The sequence below is a fragment of the Lonchura striata genome, chromosome 10 (assembly GCF_046129695.1).
Source record: "Lonchura striata isolate bLonStr1 chromosome 10, bLonStr1.mat, whole genome shotgun sequence".
NCBI classification, from domain to species: Eukaryota; Metazoa; Chordata; class Aves; order Passeriformes; family Estrildidae; genus Lonchura; species Lonchura striata.
In genome coordinates, this window is record NC_134612.1 from 25,820,539 (window position 1) to 25,838,987 (window position 18,449).

Genomic DNA, 18,449 nt, shown 5'->3' on the forward strand with positions numbered 1-18,449 from the left:
CTGCTGTGGCAGAAGTCCTGATTTAGACCAAGCCCCAGCCATGGTCAATCTGTCAGGAGGGGAGCAGCTTTATAAGGCACAAGAAAAATCCCAGGAAGCTGCTGGATGACAACTCCCTGCCACCAGCAGGGCAACAAAACCTTCCTAAAATTTATTTGAGGGATTGAACTCCCAAGTGAGACACCCCTGGAAGCAGCAAACAAGATGGATTTTCCAACTGCTCTGAGAACTCTGCTCATTATTGCATTTGATGATTCCCAACACATTTCACAGGGCACCTTTAGAAAGGGGGAGCTCCTGAGATCTGTGCAAGGATCTCCATCCTTTCCATCCCACCACAATCTCCATCCTACCAGGATCTCCATTTTTTCCATTCCACCAGGATCCCCATCCCACCAGGACTTCCATCCTTTCCATCCAACCACAATCTCCACCATTTCCATCCCACCACGGTCTCAATTCTACCAGGACCTCCACCCTTTTTCCACCCCACCAGGACCTCCATCCTTTCATCTCACCATGATGTTCATCCTCTCCACCCCACCAGGACTTCCATCCTTTCCATCCCACCGGGATCTCCATCCCACCAGGACCTCCATCCTCTCCACCCCACCACGATCTCCATTCTTTCCACCCCCACCAGGACCTCCATCTTTTCATCTCACCATGATGCTGATCCTTTCCACCCCACCAGGACCTCCATCCTTTCTATCCCACTGGGATCTCCATCCCACCACGACCTCCATCCTCTCCACCCCACCAGGATCTCCATCCCACCACGATCTCCATCCTTTCTATCCCACCAGGACCTCCATCTTTCCATCTCACCACAATGCTGATCCTTTCCACCCCCACCAGGACCTCCATCCTTTCTATCCCACCAGGACTTCCATCCTTTCCATCCAACCACAATCTCCACCATTTTCATCCCAACACAATCTCAAATTCTATCAGGATCTCCATCCTTTCCACCCCACCAGGACCTCCATCCTTTCTATCCCACTGGGATCTTCATCCCACCAGGACCTCCATCCTCTCCACCCCACCAGGATCTCCATCCCACCACGATCTCCATCCTTTCTATCCCATCAGGACCTCCACCTTTTCATCTCACCACGATGCTCATCCTTTCCACCCCCACCAGGACCTCCAGCCTCTCCACCCCTCTGGCACTCCAAGGAGATATTGGTGCCCGAGCTCCTCCAAATCCTTCCCAAGTGACTCCCAGAATGGGAAGCAAGAAGAGGAAAGTAAATACTGACATTTAATGAAAATAAATACTTGACCAAATATCAACAGTGAATAAAGGAGAAGGGATCTTGGTTGAGTTTTGGGGTTTTTTTGGTTGACTACATCAAAGAAATACATGAACCTTCAAGTTCCTCCAGTGCCACCCCTGCCATGGCAGGGACACCTCCCACTGTCCCAATCCTGTCCAATGAGACACACGATGCTTTCCACAGCACTATGGCAGAGCAGGCATTAGATAGTCCACGAAAAAATTAAACCCTTCTCAGGATGGATGTGCCATTAATAGGGAATATTTTCATTTAATGGGATTTAATAATCACTTTACATCAACTATTTAATGTTCCAGTGACTGCTGGTACCAACATGTGAGGCTCAACCAGCTTCTGACTTGTGACAAGATTTTATTTTCCCCAGTTTTGATCAACTGATGAGTTTTTAATGCTAAGCCTGGCTTGCCATCACTTGTGGGTTTAATATGTTTACTTAAACCAGAAATATTTTGCACCTCAATTATTATTTCCTACTGCAGCCCTGAATGGAATTTAAGTCGATCCATTATTCATAAAGCAAAGACAAGAGAAAACACAAAGCTGTGCACTTCTTTCAAAGCCTCCAAATGACTCAAACACACCATATTTATGCATGCAATATTTGATTGTGTCCCTGGCTCTTTTTTTTTTTTTTTTTAATACTTTTTTTTTTAATCACAAGTTTGTTGTTTTCAGATCAGGATATGCCAAAAATCCAACACCAAACAATTTTTGTTTATAATTAAGGCAATCATCAATCCAAGGATTGTAGTCCAGTTTATTTCATCTCGACATCAAAAAAAAGTAATTTAAAAAAATTAAAATTCCCTTGAAATGGGGAGATAAATGAAAATGTGAGTGCCTTCACATAATAACAGTAGCCTGACCCTCTGGGAAATGGTTGACTTTCTCAATTCAAGGTATTCAAAGCTCATTCAAAAGTGTTCATTTGGAATGCAGATATCAAAGATGATGCAAATGTTCAAGAGAAAATTAAAACTTACCAGATGTTCTAATCCAGCTTTGATGTTCGCAGAGTCCCTGTAAGAGAAGAACAAAAGTTCTAAATAGTTGCTAAACCCTTGTCTGCAACGATTTCTGTTTAACTCTGAAATGGCAAAGCTGGGTAATGTCGCCAGTGTGTTAAATTTTTAATTCTCATACATATATTTACCTGTAACACCTAAAAAATATTGATTATCCTAATGCTCAATGGCAGAATTCAACCCTCAGATAGTACCTGCCCTGAAACTGCTACAAACTGGCATTGCTTAGAGGACACACATTTTAAATCAACATTTTTCATTTAATTATCCCACAATTTACACTGGAAGGAATCGGCCAGGCCAGGGCACGGGGCTGTTTATCAAACCCACGTTTGGTGCCTCCTGGTTCTGCTCTGCCACCACTCCCACAATGAAATTCCCTGCCCCTTTCCAAGGTGATGGAGAGAAGGAATTGTGATTAATCCCATGGCTCGTGGCAGCCATGCTGGAGCTTCCATCCAGTCCCTGAAAGCTGCAAAAAGTACAAAATGTGCAGAGAGAAAACGGGAAGAATTTTACATAAAGGCAGCCGCAAAAAAAAATGGACCAAAGTATCCAAGTAAAAACTCTGAACGACAAAAATTCAGAGGAAAGTTTATCCTTAACATATCCTGCTATGGGGAAAAAAAGATGTAATACAACGGAAAACAAATTAAAAAGTCCCCAAATCCCAACCCACCGGACAAGGAGATGGTTCCTGCTCCCATCAGCTCCAGGTTTTACCTAATTCCAACACCACCTCTGGGAAGGTGGGTCACTCCCACAGCAAACAAGGAGAAACCAGCCCCTGAGGACTGCAGGAACCCTTAACAATACAGTATTAGTCATTACTAGTACTCAAATTGCTAATTATTTATCATTTCCTAAAGCTTTTCCAAAACTCTGCTATGTCTTTTTTTTTTTTTAATTTAAATACCACTAATGAAGTGAGAGGGGGGGAAAAAGTACTTTTGCTGTTTGACTTTGAAAGAAGAATTCCTTTTTCTCAGCCCTACAGGATTTATCCCAATTTTGGAGATCCCAATGAGGAGGATCCAGGGAGAGCTCAGAGCTCTTCCAGAGCCCAGAGGGGCTCCAGGAGAGCTGGAGAGGGGCTGGGGACAAGGATGGAGGGACAGGAACAGGGAATGGCTCCCAGTGCCAGAGGACAGGGCTGGGTGGGAGATTTGGAATTGGGAATTCCTGGCTGGGAACAATTCCAGAGCAGCTGAGGCTGCCCCTGGATCCCTGGCAGTGCCAAGGCCAGGTTGGACACTGGGGTTGGAGCAGCTGGCACAGTGGGAGGTGTCCCTGCCGTGGCAGGGTGGGATGGATGGGATTGACTCTCCCTTCCCACCCAAAGCATTCCATGATCCCGTGATCCCTTCTGGAGCTCCCCCCTGGCCCCAAAGGCTGAGCTGCCCTGGGAGGAGGATGCAGGGCAGGGCTGGAGGAGCTCCCAGCCAGCCCCATCCCTGCCATCAACATCCCTGCACCTCCCTCAGCCTGTGCTGAAAGCAGCCCTAATTCAATTCCAGGCCTCAAAACTGATAAAAAAGGTCCTGAAGTGGAAAAGATGAGGAGATTATTGGCAAATGAATAAAGATTTGTATCGAACCAACACACGGGAGCAGAGCAGGGCTTGGTGGGGCTGTTTTTTAATCATGCCCTGTCTCAAACCTTCTGGGAACAGCGAGTTTCCCTTCCCCTCCTGCAGCACATCGATTCCTGAATTAGGCTGCAATATTAAATAATTAATATACTTGCCATGATTGATGTTTTGCATTAGTTGAATATTAGGTTATCAATCAAAATCCACTTGGTTTAATGTAATAATATTGAAAAAGTGTCACGGGCTGTTCAGCCAATTTGTAGTTGAGGCAGGCCAGACAGGAATATTGGTGTAACACAAGGCCCTAACGCAGGAAATGCACTGCTGGAACATCCATAAGGAAAACATTATCAAACTAACCAGGACAAGGCTGAGCTTGTCCTAAATAAACCTTGGGGCACCTGTCACTTCCAATGAAAACCTCTTCCCAGCCTGGGGCTGCTGGGCATCAATCAGCTGGCTATGGCAGGGTTTTATCTTTTAGTTAGCCAATAGATTGTATTAGAGATCTTATACAATTATATTCTGCATCCTAGTCTATATTACATTACATATACTATAAGTTATATTACATAATTACCCTTATATTTATATCATTATATCTAATAATTACATATTTAAATATATATAAATAAATTACATTATAAATTACTATTTAAAATTACATTATAAAATTTGTTGTATTGGCAACAATACAATAATTATGTGAAATAATCACATGTTTAAATTATATTATTTATATCATAAATTATACAAATTAAGGCTCCCATTAATACTATATTTCATATGTTATTCGAGGCAAAATCAGACCTATGGCCACAGCTCAGTCTCCCACTTAGCCTTGAGTGCCTGCAGGATTTTAAACCATTAAACACCACAAATAAAAGCCAGGAGCAGCTTTATGCACATCCAACATTCCAAAGCTCACCACATAAAAGAAACAATTAAGTTGCATCAATTTGGCATCATTATCAGGTAATTACATTTTACTCCATTTCATACCCCAGACTTCCCAATATATTTGCTTTTCACACCCTCTCCAGTGCAGCATCTTCATTTCTTTGGTTCATTAGGCAAGTTTGATTTTATTCCCGAGTTTTCCTGTTTCTATCAGAGAAGCTCTGGAATTTTTCCCCACTTTAGTCAAGGATTTGGAGCAAAACACCACTAACATGCATATATTTGAAGTCATCCATTAAATCCAGGAAATGCCAAACTCAGGCTCATCCAAACCTTTCTGCCATGCCAGGAGAAAAAATTCCAGCTCCATCTGAGTCCTGGTCATCAGAATTTCCAGCAGCAAGAAGCTGGGAATTCAATTATGGAAGTTCCATCCCTGCCCATGGCAGGGGGTGGAACTGGAGGAGTTTTAAGGTCCCTTCCAACCCAAACCATTCTGGGATTCTCCAGGTTTGGGATTACTTAAACCCACAGTAACTAACTGAGGTGAACTTCCTTTGCCAGTAAATTAAATTTAAAATATTCCCTAGCACTTGCTGAAATCATGATTTTAACCTGGAACATATTCATGTTCCTAAAAATACTCCCTGTATCAAACTAATAATTAATCAAGAGAACTGGAAAATGTTCACTATCCTCAAAATATCCCATTCAGGTATTATAAAAAAAGCTTAAAAGTTTCACATACAATGTACCTTCCAGTGAATTTACAGCAGTTCCACCCAAGAACTGTAGAACTAATACAGTTAATTAATAGTTAATAATTGGTTTGGCCACAGATTTTTGGGTGAGGAGGATAATCCTATGGGTTATTTATACCTACATGGACATTCCAGGAAAATTCAGGTCAAAGGGCTTCTGGAGGGTGCAGAGCTCCTGAGAATTAGATTTCCATGGGATCACACAACTTTATTTCCACCTCAGGATATCCCAAGATGAGACACTACTGAACTTGTCATTTTTTGCTGCTCTTTCCAATCTTTCCTGTACAACAAACTCATCAAGAGGAGCAAATAGTTTGTGAATCCCACACTCTAACAGGAAAAGCATCCATTATATTTTTTTGAAGTGTGCAACGTTGTTTTGTTCTTACCAAGCACCAACTTCAAATGATCTGGAGCTGATCCTGGAGTGTGAAGACTCCAAACCTTGGTGGTCTTGAGGTGGAACCCTCCAATCATCCAAATAATTTATCTCAGGAAAAACCAGTAGGAAGTTTGGCCAATTACTAATAAATTGAAATGCAACAAAGAGCCCAAGAAGATCCTATGAAGGTCACTTAGCAAAAGCAGGAGGGAAAGCCAAAGTCAGTCCCCACACAAACACACTGGAATAACTTGGAACTGCCAAGAACTCCATGGAATATAATGCAACCCAAACTGAATGATGCTAAAACCAGGACTTTAAACAGGACACGAGGTGAAACAATTTCCATAACGTGTTATCCTTGAAAGAAGGAACATCAGTACCCAAGAGACCTTATCAAATATTCAAGAAGGGGAAATATAGAATAACCCTGGCTCAGAGAGTAAAATCCCAGATTTTATGCAATATCAATACTGAAACTAAACACAGAGGGAAAACCCCAAAATACAGTGTTGATATTTTCAAACAGACCCTACAAAAATACTGCATTTCTTAGGTAACTAAGAGACAAAACTACCCAAAATCTCCCAGTTTTGCTTTACAGAGGCTTCAGGTCGGGTATGAAAACCCCATAAATCACAAGAGACAAAACAACCACCCGAAATCTCCTGGTTTTGTTTCAGGGAGGCTTCAGATCAGGTATGAAAATCCCACAAATGACCAAATTCCTCTGTCCTGGTTGCCTCAAAGCCACTCCTCAGCTCAACCTGGTGATTCCAAGGCCATCACAACGTGCAAGTCCTTGAAGTTTTCCTACTTGGAGTTGGGTTTGGTTGGTTCTTCCCTGGTTTTGGATGAGTTTGGTTGGTTCTTCCCTGGTTTTGGATGAGTTTGGTTGCTTCTTCCCTGGTTTTGGATGAGTTTGATTGCTTCTTCCCTGGTTTTGGATGAGTTTGGTTGGTTCTTCCCTGGTTTTGGATAGGTTTGGCTTGGTTGCTTCTTCCCTGGTTTTGGCTTGGCTGGCTCTTCCCTGGTTTTGGCTGTTTTTTCCTTGCTTTTTCTCCCTCGTTTTGGCTTGGCTGGCTGGGATTTCTCCTCCTGTTCCCTTCACCAGGAATGAAATCCTGTTCCTCCCTGTCTGCATTCCCAGCAAACACAGGCAATTAAACATCAGGCTCTGGAATGTCACCGTCTCTGTTCACCAGCCTTAAATAAATTAGGCAACTTTGGCCCGGTTTACCTTCTCTGTAATATTATTTAGTAGCTATTCAATTAAAACACATCCTGTAGGTGAAAGTGTAGGAAAACATTTCCATAATGGACATCAGTGGCAGTCGGAAGTGCTGCTAATTAGCCCCGAAGAACAAACCAGATTACAGAAGCAGCAGCGAGCCCAGCAGTGGAAATGCCCACAAGGCTGGGCTGAATATTCAACAAAGCCCAGCAAGTTCCAGTCTTGGGAAGCAGAACTATGGGAAAAACTCTCCGGACTGGTAGAGAGTGTTACAGGTTAATGAGGAACATAGAGGGAGAGCACACTAATTATCATACCCAACACCTCCCCATCTGTGTTGGGATGGCTGCAGAATATAAACACGGCACTGAGGCTGCCACTAATTACACGTGTGCTGCCATTAGCAGAAACATTGCAAGCATGGGCTTCTCCTCTGCTCCTGGTACTGAGGAATATTAAATGCAAGTGCAAGTCAGGGAGGAAATTTAAATGTTCTAAGCACTAAAACAATTTGAGTTACAATCAATTTTCCATTTGCTGAAAGCTTCTAAATCCCCCTCATTCACCCAATTACTACTGTACTTAACCTAATGAAATTTTATTCTGCGGGAACAATACTATTCTTAAACAAATTCTTGAAAAAAATATAAGATTAAAAACTTCGAGACAAAGAATAAACTCCTAGAGAAAAGATGCAAATAAAATTACTATCATAATCTTTTGTTTTTTATTTGCAAGTAGAAGAGTGAAGAGAAACAAAAGCATGGAACATAGCATCTGTCATATCAGAATATAAAAAGATGATCCTGGCACCAAATGAAAAAGCTCTAATTCATTTGCAAATCAAGCCTGCCAGTTCTATTTCAAGCTGGCGGTAACTGTCAAGAGTTAACAAGATAATCACTTTCAATCCTGCCTTCAATGGTACATTACACTGTTATTCCATTCAATAAGGCCCTTCTTTGGGGCACTGGATGAATGGTTTTCATTTCGAACTCACACAAAAAGTTGCAGAAAAAAAAAAATCCATGGGGCTTAAGAAAGAAATCCCTTTATGGGCATTTATCTGCCGGCACTTGCTTTTGGGCAAAATGAGATATTTGGATACATTGGTGTCCATTCACTTCCTCTATTCCTTCAGGCCCTCAGTCTGGTGATAAAAAAAAAAAAAAATCCCACAAGGAAACCTCAAGCCTGTTTAGTTTGGGGTTGGTTTTTTAAAAACTCTCTATGCACATTAAACAAGTTCTGCAATAATCTTTGGTAAAGGCTTCACAGCACACTGAAACAACATTGTGTTTGAATAGCTCCATCTTTGTCTAAATTCATTATAAACTGCTCAAAAAATAGTAAATGCTCATGAAAATCGTGCTTAGGGAAACATTTGCCAGTTGCTCATTAAATATTCAGTAAAAATAAAGTTACCAATTAAAGGCTCTCTGCCTAGGAAACGAGGCAACCTCCAATTTATCTGAATTAATTATTTGTAATTCTTTTCTAAGACTCTGTGCCATGAATTCTTCCCAAGAGGAGAAAATCTTGTAGAAGTTTATTAAGTATTTTAAACTTATTTGCTGGCACCCAACTTTCCACTAAGACCTGTGAATAAAACTCTTTGAGCTTTTGCTCAGTGCTCAAAATTCACATTACAAGACACAGCCTTGGTTCCATTGCACAGTAATAGAATGTTACTGCATAGTCCTATTTAAAGGTTGGGATTTAGGATCTTAGAGATTTTTTCTAACCTCAAGGATTCTACAGTGGCAATTCAAAGCTTCTACACTGACTTTAGAAACAAATTACTCTTTTTTTTTCTATTTTTTCCTTCTTTCTTTAATTCCCACAGATCTCAGTTCAGAGAACAAAGCTAAATTTATATTTAATATCTGAACTGAGCTCAGTTTATCCAACCTATAACCAATACAGAGCTGTATATACTGTTAATTTATTTTATTAACCAGGAAAAATCCTTTTCCTCCAACCCAGGGACCCACTCACTCATCACTCCTTATTCTACCTGCAGAGCTCAGATTTTTGATTGTTTTTCTAACCCATCACTAGAAGTCAGACAACTTCTTCCCCACACTTCTCATGCAAATGTTCCTTTCTATTCAGGCTTTCTTTTATGGAAAATCTAAACACCACGAGTTACAGCCTCATTTTTGTTCTCTGCACTTCACAAGTTCTTCAAAGCTTCTAAATACAAAGATGTTCTTATAATTAAAAAAATACTTTAACAAACCCAAAGCCTAAATGCCTCTACCTATGAAGTACTAGGATACAGCTGGTTTTGTTGCCCTACTCCTCATCCATCCCAAAAAGAAAAACTAAAATAAAAATTAACTTAAAATTCACACAGTTTTGAAGGACTTTGAAAGAGCACAAGATGTTGCACTTAGAATAGAAATTAAGAGGAAGTGACAGATTTCAAACAGCAGGTCAGGACTTTAAGGAAGATTTGTAAAGTCCCAGAAAACCCAGGAGAAATTTGGGATGATCCTCAGAAATGTTGATGATGATGATGATCCTCACAGGTCCAGCTTTTCATTCCCCTATTCCTGAACACAGCAAATCCACTCAATCTGAGGATATTTCATCTCCTCACCTACCTCAGCTTTTTTGGTCAGAAGAGGTTTGAGTTTCAGGCTTTCCTTTACAATTAATTAAATTTATAATTTTTTTAAAATCTCAACTCAACGTAGCTGTAAGGAAAACCTTTGGAAGTGTCTTGGTCTCTCCAGGATGGACATTCCAAGCAGCTCAGTAAGGAGGAAAGGTTTATCTTCCAACAACTTCCATGCTGGGCTCTGTTGCAAGACAAATCTATAAAATTTTAAAAGGGAGAGCTAAAGTTGCTCAAGCTTGAAGGGGAATTCCTCAAGTTCCCTGGCCACAAATGAAGAGGAAGAAATAATATTTCATCAAAATGAAATAAAACCAAACTGATTGCAAGGTTCAAACACATCTAACCAAACCCAAGCTTAACAGGCAGTGCTAAAAATAACCTAGAACTGATTTGAAATGAATAAAAGCATGAGGGGGAAAAAATAAAATCAAATTAAAAGCAGCTAGTTGGAGCTCATGAAGAAAAGGAGATGGACAGGGATCACCGAAGTTCTCACAGGATTCAGCCCAAAACAAGGCTGGGCACCTTTGGGACAGAGCTGAACACACAGACACAGGCTGGAGTTTGATGTCCTTGTTTGAGAACAAGGAAAGATCTGCAAGTTCTCCTAATCACAATTTGTATTTTTAGTAGAAAATCTGACAGCCTAAAAACCCCCAGGGCCACCAAGCAAAGCTGCCTGAGCTCTTCATGCTCCTTGGGTTGCACCAGAAGCTCCTCCAGGCTTCCCATTTCACCAATTATTAAATCTAAACTTCTCACACACCACATTGGCCGTACTCATTTCACTCTCTCGCTCTCAGTAATTTGCCTTTAACCTTCCCCTGCCGTGAAAAACAAACCCCATCTGTTTTCTTTGGCATTTCTCATTCCCAGCACTTCCCAGAGAAGGTGTCCAGAGGAAACAGAGCAGGAATGGCTTTGCAGGGTGGAACAAACTCCCAAGAAAGTGCCAGCCAACGTCTAGACCAGGAATCCCAGAATGGTTTGGGTTGGAAGGGACCTTAAACCCATCTCATTCCAGCTCCCCACCACAGGCAGGGACACCTTCCCCAAAATTATCCCAAAAGCATTTTGTGTTCTGGCATTTCTTCAATGAAATCAAAATAATTCGTGTTGCACATTACTGATTTACCACCAAAATGAGACCAAGAAAAGACAAAAATACAAGACATGTCTCGTTCCACAGCCAAGATTTCCTTCAAAGGTTGGTTTTTTAGTACAGAGAGAAGAGATTCCTGAAGGAATTGAGCACCATAAACATGGCAGGCTCCAAGGAAACTTGGATCTTAAGGAATTTGGAGGTTGATGGTTAAAACCATCCTGTTACAGGAGGTGACACCTTCTGTTGTACCTGCAAATCTTGGAGGTGAAGTGAAATATTCTGTTTCAAATAAAAGGTCAAGTAAGCAGCCAGATCCTCCCAGGGCAGCACTTCCCAGAGGATCCCCAGCCCTTACAGAAGATTTGGCAATTTGGATGATCCAGCTGACACTGAGCAAGCACTTCTGGTGGGAAAAATCCCAAAAGTGCAAAGGGCCAGGGGAAAACCCCACAAACACCTCGAGTTACAAACCCACCCAGTAAACCGCAGCCAAATTGTTGTGCCATGTGTCCCCTCCAGCTGCTGCTCAGCAGGGACCTCCTGCAATCACTGAGGTGGGAAAAGACCTCCAAAACCTCCAAGACCAGCCCTTGACCAAATCCTGCAATTAAATCAAATTATGAAATACAAGACCCAATGGTTTTGACCACTGCCAGTGCTGAACCAATCCTTCAGGGAGGAAATTCTTCCCCAGTCCAACCTGAACCTCCCCTGGCTCTCACTAAGGCTGGAAAAGATCTCCAAAAATCACTGAGTCAACCTTTCCTGAACCACTGCAAGCTGATGCCAGAGACAAGCCCAAAGTGGTGCTGCTTCACATTAAAATGTTATTTTTACCTCAAATTTCAAGGCAGTGACCTCAGGCAGCCCAGAGTCAGCTGAGCTCGTGGGTGAATTGAGCTTTTGTAATTTCTGAAAGGAAGAGCAGCCAAAAAACCCCTTTGCCAACTGAAAATTCTGCCTGTGATGCTCCTAGGATCAAGGATTTTCCCTATTACAACACTTCTCATATTTGTCTTATTTCCCTCTCTTTAAGAAATGCATCCAGGCAGTCCCACTGATATCAATCAGAACAATCTGCATTTTTTGCTAACTGTGGTGCAAGAATGTGGTAGAAAACATTGGAATACACGTGGCTGAAAGGGATTAAAAGAAAATAACAATTAAATAAATAAATTCAATTTTAAAAATTCATCATTTAGAATGAATGTGTAAGATGAGGGACTGATCTCCACAAACAGCACCTTGATATTCCTGGAAAAAAAAGCCTCATACATTGGTTTTTCCCCCATTTTCAGTTTGGGCTGAAAGCTGCAATTTCAATATACAAAATTATTGTGTCTGGCAAAGAAGTGCCACAAAAGGGTGGCCCCAGAAGGTGGAACTGGAACTGCTCCAGGCAGTCAAACACATCCATGGGTTCAGCACAAAGCTCAGCACTTTCACACAGAGGCAGCACAGGATGAGCCACTGCTTCGCTTCCTGTCCAAGCAAGATGGTGCAAAGTTACACCAACATTTTCTGAGAACTTTCAGGCCTTTCAAACAGGTCTAGCAACATAAAGAATATATAAAATAGAGATATTTTAAAAATTCCCTTCCTCTGGTCACTATGGCTTCAGTCAAGCAGGTCAGCATTTGAGTGGATAACTTTTACAGTTAATTTTTTTCATGTAGAAAATAATTTCACTAATTTTACTCATCCAGTACCAAAAGCAGAGAATGGAAGTAACTAGAAGAATCAAGTGAAGAAATTTAAAAATAACTTGAAAACTTTGTACCTATGCACAAGAGGATAAAAGAGTTTAGCTGTCTCTAGATGTATTTTTTTTTGCCCAGCAGCAGAAATCCAGCACAGCCAACAGCTGGAGTGAACAATGTTCCAACTGCAGGGGAAATGGGGGAAATAATTTCAGCTATGGGTTAAAATTTGCAAACTCTGCTGGGATTCAAGTTGGGCTCTTCCTTGTAAATTTGTAATGACAGAAGCTGCACAAACCAATTGTAGAACACCAGAAAAATGTCCACTCTTTGTACATACAGCACAGCCTAGCACGTGGTACTTGGTGTGCTACAAAAGGACCCAAAACTTTTAAAATTAATAAATTGTTCTTTTAATACATTTTTCCCATTCTGAGTCTGGCACTCACGTCACAGGTGATGGAGGAAGGCTGAAATCAGCACATCCTGAAGCATCTCCTGCACTTGCAGGATGTCACAGACCTGACTGAGGAATGACAAAAAGCCAAGTGCTGAGAAATATTTGAGAAGCTGTAATAGCCCAGCAGCAGATAAACATTTTTGTAAAAATTAAAAGGCAGGCCCCAGAGTCAGAGCCGGGGGAATTCGCTATCTCTTGGATGTGGAATTGATCTGAATGCAATTACTTTATTCTTTTCAGCTCTGTTTGACTTTGAACTAAACATCAATTAATGCACAAACGAGATCTGTTAACTCCAATAGTGATTTTTCCCGAAAAGATGCGAAGCAAATTCATTGGATGGCTTTGAGCAATGGCAACCATCACCCGGGCGAGCTCAACTTCATTTTCCAGTGGTCACTTAAACCCTTAATTCTCAGGACAAAACTCCCTCAGCTGAGTTTTAAAGGGCTCAAATGAGCAAACAAGCCATCCCATAATGTATGCTCCAAAGCTGGGACCTCGCAGTGCTTCAGCTGCTCGAGCCATGGCCGATGGAAGCTCATTTGAATAATCAATATGACAACCTTATTTTTCTAATGCAAACAGGATTGCTACAGTAAGGTGTCTCACTGCCACATCACAGTCATGGCCTCTTTTAACCCCTAATTAGATTTAGGCGATTATCCCTGCTCTTCCTTACAAGTGTACAGCCCGGATAAGGGATGACAAAAGCTATCTGCCACTTCCTCAGCCCTTGCAGGCTGCAGGTTATGCAGGGAGATACAGGGGAAGATCAGCAAACAATTGTTATTCATATCATCTCCAGTTTGGAGATAGTCACAGTTTGCCATCCGTGCTGAGGGAAAATAGCCCAGAGCATTAGGTAAATGCAAAACCCCTAAGAACGTCGGGGTTACACAGATGGAAATTCAAGGTGATGTTGGGGAATTATGTTTAATTCAAATTGGTTATCACAAAGAAAACTAGGGAGCCGTGGTTTTGTGCCTCACGCAGGGAACCCTGCCTTTTCAAGAGATTTCTGTGTATTGTCTGGTGGTGTGTAACATTTTACATGGCTGTTTCTATCAAAACTAAAGGGAAAAAAAAAAAAAGAAATCAAACTTAGAAACAGCAATCCCAAAAGAATTACATTGCTCAACAAAGTCCGAGCAGACAGAGAAGATCTATTACAGAAATGTAATCACATTTCATTTACAAGAACTCTTATCTCAAGCACTTAAACATAACATTTAAACAGTTTTCCATTTTATTGTGCTCAGTATTGAAGCTAATAAGATAGAAAAGTATAATCACGTTAGCAACATTTCTATTGCATTACATAAACACAGCACGAGATTAAAGGCAGAGCAGGGGGAAGGCAGTGCCTGCAAAACTGAGCCCTGGGTTTCTGCTGGCAGACAGGAACATCCCTGGGATCATGTGTGAAAAGAGCCACGCTGAAATTGGATCCTGGGCTCCCAAAATGGCCCTGCCCAGACTGACTGAAAAAGGGATTTCACCACATATCCTCCATATGGGAAGGGGCTTTGGAGCAGGAGTCCTGGCTCTTACTGGAAGGAGCATTTATCCAAGATGAGTAAAATTTTCAGAATTGCTACAAAAACCATTTGGACAGAGCTTTGAAAAGCACTGATGGGGAATATAATTTTTAAATTACTGCAGAAGTTGTGATGAACTCCTTACCAGCAATGCTCAAAGCAGCTCCAATGCAACCCCTGCACTGGAGCTTCATTTCCAAGGAGGAATCTCTGCAGCTCTTCCCAGACTCCTGCTCCATGCCCAGGGTGGCTCAGGCTGGGAGGGGCTCACCTGATGTTCCAGCAGGGTCATCCCAGGGCACGGCTCTGGAATTTTCCCTGGGATACTCCACGGCCTCTCTGGTCCAAGGAGAATTCCCTGGGATCAGTCCCTGCTCCAAAATTGGCTCCAAAACTTGCAGGACAGAGAAGGAAGAGAACCAACCAAGCATGGAGAGGAGAAGCTCCAGGGAGAGCTCAGAGCCCTGCCAGGGCCTGGAGGGGCTCCAGGAGAGCTGGAGAGGGGCTGGGGACAAGGATGGATGGACAGGAACAGGGAATGGCTCCCAGTGCCAGGGGGCAGGAATGGGTGGGAGACTGGGAATTGGGAATTCCTGGCTGGGATGGAATTCCCAGAGCAGCTGCAGGGGGCAGGGATGGGTGGGAGATTGGGAACTGGGAATTGTTCCCTGGCAGGGTGGGCAGGTCCTGGCACAGGTGCCCAGAGCAGCTGGGGCTGCCCCTGGATCCCTGGCAGTGCCCAAGGCCAGGCTGGACATCGGAACAAATGAATTTTTCAAACCTTAGGAAACTTGGTCAGAAAAAAATTCCTCCCCCATAACAATGTGAGAAGCACAACCTAAAAACAAAGCACGAGTCAGAATATATTACAGTGCAGAGTAAAATTCCATCTAAAACCTACAGCATATAAAATTTCAAGCCTATAAAACCAACACCTAATTATCTACTATCCATTTACTAACCTATTGTAGCCTGAATGTTAATTTTAAAAATTCTGCTGCCTTTTTTTTTTTTTTATCTTTAAAGCTCATGGAAAGAGTTTCCAAGAAGCTCTAGGGTCTAAAGCTTGTTTGTTTTTTTTCTTAATAAATTAATTGATGGATTTTTATCTGTCGTCCTCCCCAATAAAAAACACATTGTGACCCTTTAAATCAGATATAGTGGCTCCCACTCCATATAAACCCCTTCCCTCTCTTCCATCTTCATCCCTGACTCACAAGGGAGCTGTAAACTAACTCCCAGCAGAACCTCCCACTGTCACATTATCCAAAACTTCACCCAGGTTTTTTTTACCACTGTTTAATGTGGTCAGGAAATAAAGGCAGAGCAAAGGAGGAAATAAAAAGGTAAAAGGGTGATGGCAGAGGCAGGCACGTGAAGCCTTCTCACCCCTAGCCCTGCATTCCCCATTCCTGTGCTGAACACTCTCCCAGAAATCCATCGTCTGGGTTTCCCTAATATTTTTCAAAGCCCAAGCAATGCCCACCTGACAATAATCAATGGAAACCCCCCTTTTCCCTCTTGGACACAGCATGATCCCATTAGGCAGCCTCAAAAGATTCTGATCTGAGCAGCCAAGGCAGACCTTCCTGATCAATTCCTTAATCCATCTGGAGAGAATGGACTGATCCTGCTGCTTCGATTTCAGCCCAGGAAAAATCATTCCCAACATAACTCACCATTACATGGGCCTTGTATTACAAGAACTTCAGCTGCTGGGAGCAGCTGAGGAGAGAGGCAGGGTCCAGGAGAATCCAAGATCTTCCCTCTGGGTCTCCCCATTCCTACCCTGGAAGTCACCCCAAGCATTTCCCAGCCCTGTCTTCCATGGATATTTGAAGGTGCTGGTTTTACACTGCAAATAATGTAAAAATCGATGGCTGGAGTGGAAGCCATGCCCAGAGCTTTCCCCCAGAAAAAGTGCAATGCATCAGGTTGGCATGATCTAAAAAAAAAAATCTAAAAAAAAGGGAAAAAACCCAACACTGTGCAGAATTATTGTCAGAAGGACCACTCTGCTCCATGGGCAGGAGGATGCTGCTGGGGAACTGAAGGAGCTTCATTGCCAGAAGGGATCAGGGGATTCTCCATGAACAGAGAAGGACTTGGAAGGTCAAGAGCAGCCTCTGCATCTGGAAATCTCCTATGGGAACCACGCCCAGAATGGAAAATTTGGGTTGGCCAGTCTCTTCTCCATGGGAAGATCCAAGAGCCTTCCCTCTCCAATGGAAAATTACTCCAGTGAAAAGGTGTGGAAGCAGAAAAATGGAAGCAGGGGTTATCTGTAGGGTTTTACTCCTGCTGAGTAGGAACAACCTGCCCAGCCCAGAACCAGGAGGTGCCAAGGATGAAACCAGAGCCTGGAAGTAAATCATGGAATCAGAGAGATTTGGGCTGGAAGGGACCTTAAAGCCCATCCAGTGCCAGCCCTGCCATGGCAGGGACACCTCCCACTGTCCCAGGTGCTCCAGCCCCAATATCCAACCTGGCCTTGGGCACTGCCAGGGATCCAGGGGCAGCCACAGCTGCTCTGGGAATTCCAGCCCAGCTCCTCCTCACCCTCCCAGCCAGGAATTCCTTCCCAATATCCAATCTACATCCCTCTTCTCTTAATGTAAAACTATTCCCTCGTGTCCTATCACTGAACAACAGTTCAGATTATTTCATTTAAGTTTGTCATATTATTTTAGAATTCCAAACAACAGAAAGGTCCAAAATTAGACCAGGATTAGAAATGCTTCCTCCAAACAAAGACTCCCCTTCCCTTCCTAATCAAAGCCATGGATGGTTTATAATCTCCATAGCAGGTAAGCTGATTCCAGAGAAACCATTCCCAATTCAAAATACGAGGTGCAACAGCGAGTTGAGTATTTTAATGTGAATTTCAAATATCTTTCAGATGGGCTGTTTGTGAGCTGCCCCTCCTCTGCCTGCTCCGAGGAGCAGTTTGCTGGTTTGGGGCTGGGTTTTCCCTAAATCCTTGCTGGGGCCTGGTGGTTTTAGGGGCAGGATGCAGGAGCAGGGCGCAGGGTGAGGTGATTACTGTATCTCTGCTGTTCAGTATCTGCAGGGTGTCTCAGTGCCACTCCAACTCCTTAAAGCCAGTAAAGAGATTACAGCTCACACTAACTGGATTTGCACAGCTCTGGATCATTCACTTTGGATTCCTCCTGCCCAGATTAAGGGAGGCCATTAAAACAATAGTCAGCTGCTCTCCCAGCACAAGGTGTCCCAGGGAAAAAAAAACACCCAAAACTCCACGTTTATATTCAGAGCGTGTGTGTGTTTGGACATGTGGGCAAACAAAACCCTCCTTCAGCAGGAACACTCCACGTTGAAGGAGTGATTCCACCCAAAACCCGGGATAATGCAAATGATATAGTTATAAAAGGACAATCATGGTGGCTGGCAGTTTTAAGGAGCGGATAGTTTGGAAAATTTTAAACAGCTTAAAAGAATGTGTGTCTTTGAAGATACTGCCTTCAAATGCATTCCAAAACCTATTTCTGGAAATAAGGAGAAATATAATTCCCTCAGCATAGTCCATGAATTTAGCAGGGAAGCTCATTTGACAGCCATCACTAACTGACAGTCTGAACCACAGAATTTGAACACAAAACTTAGATTTTTGTACATAGCACAAGAAGTACTTAATGAATGAAAACGAAATGGTTACTCTGAACTAAAATCTATTTCTTTTCCAGAGCCAGTGGTTCCCCAGCACCTCTTGCACAGTTTTGCTCCACAGCTTACACACGTGTCCCATCCACGCTGGCTTTTCCAGCTGTCTGGGAGTGAAAGGAAAAGAAATCATCCCATA

The 18,449-nt window shown here is 42.6% G+C and overlaps 1 protein-coding gene across 1 annotated transcript in view; it reads right to left on the reverse strand.

Moving 5' to 3' along the window:
- The window catches only part of LOC110476133 (uncharacterized), a 124,291-nt gene that overhangs the window by 74,343 nt on the left and 31,499 nt on the right, over positions 1-18,449 (reverse strand). The window contains exon 6 of the mRNA XM_077785752.1: positions 2,285-2,321. Within this exon, the coding sequence (XP_077641878.1) occupies positions 2,285-2,321 (37 nt within the window). The remainder of the gene's footprint in view (positions 1-2,284; positions 2,322-18,449) is intronic.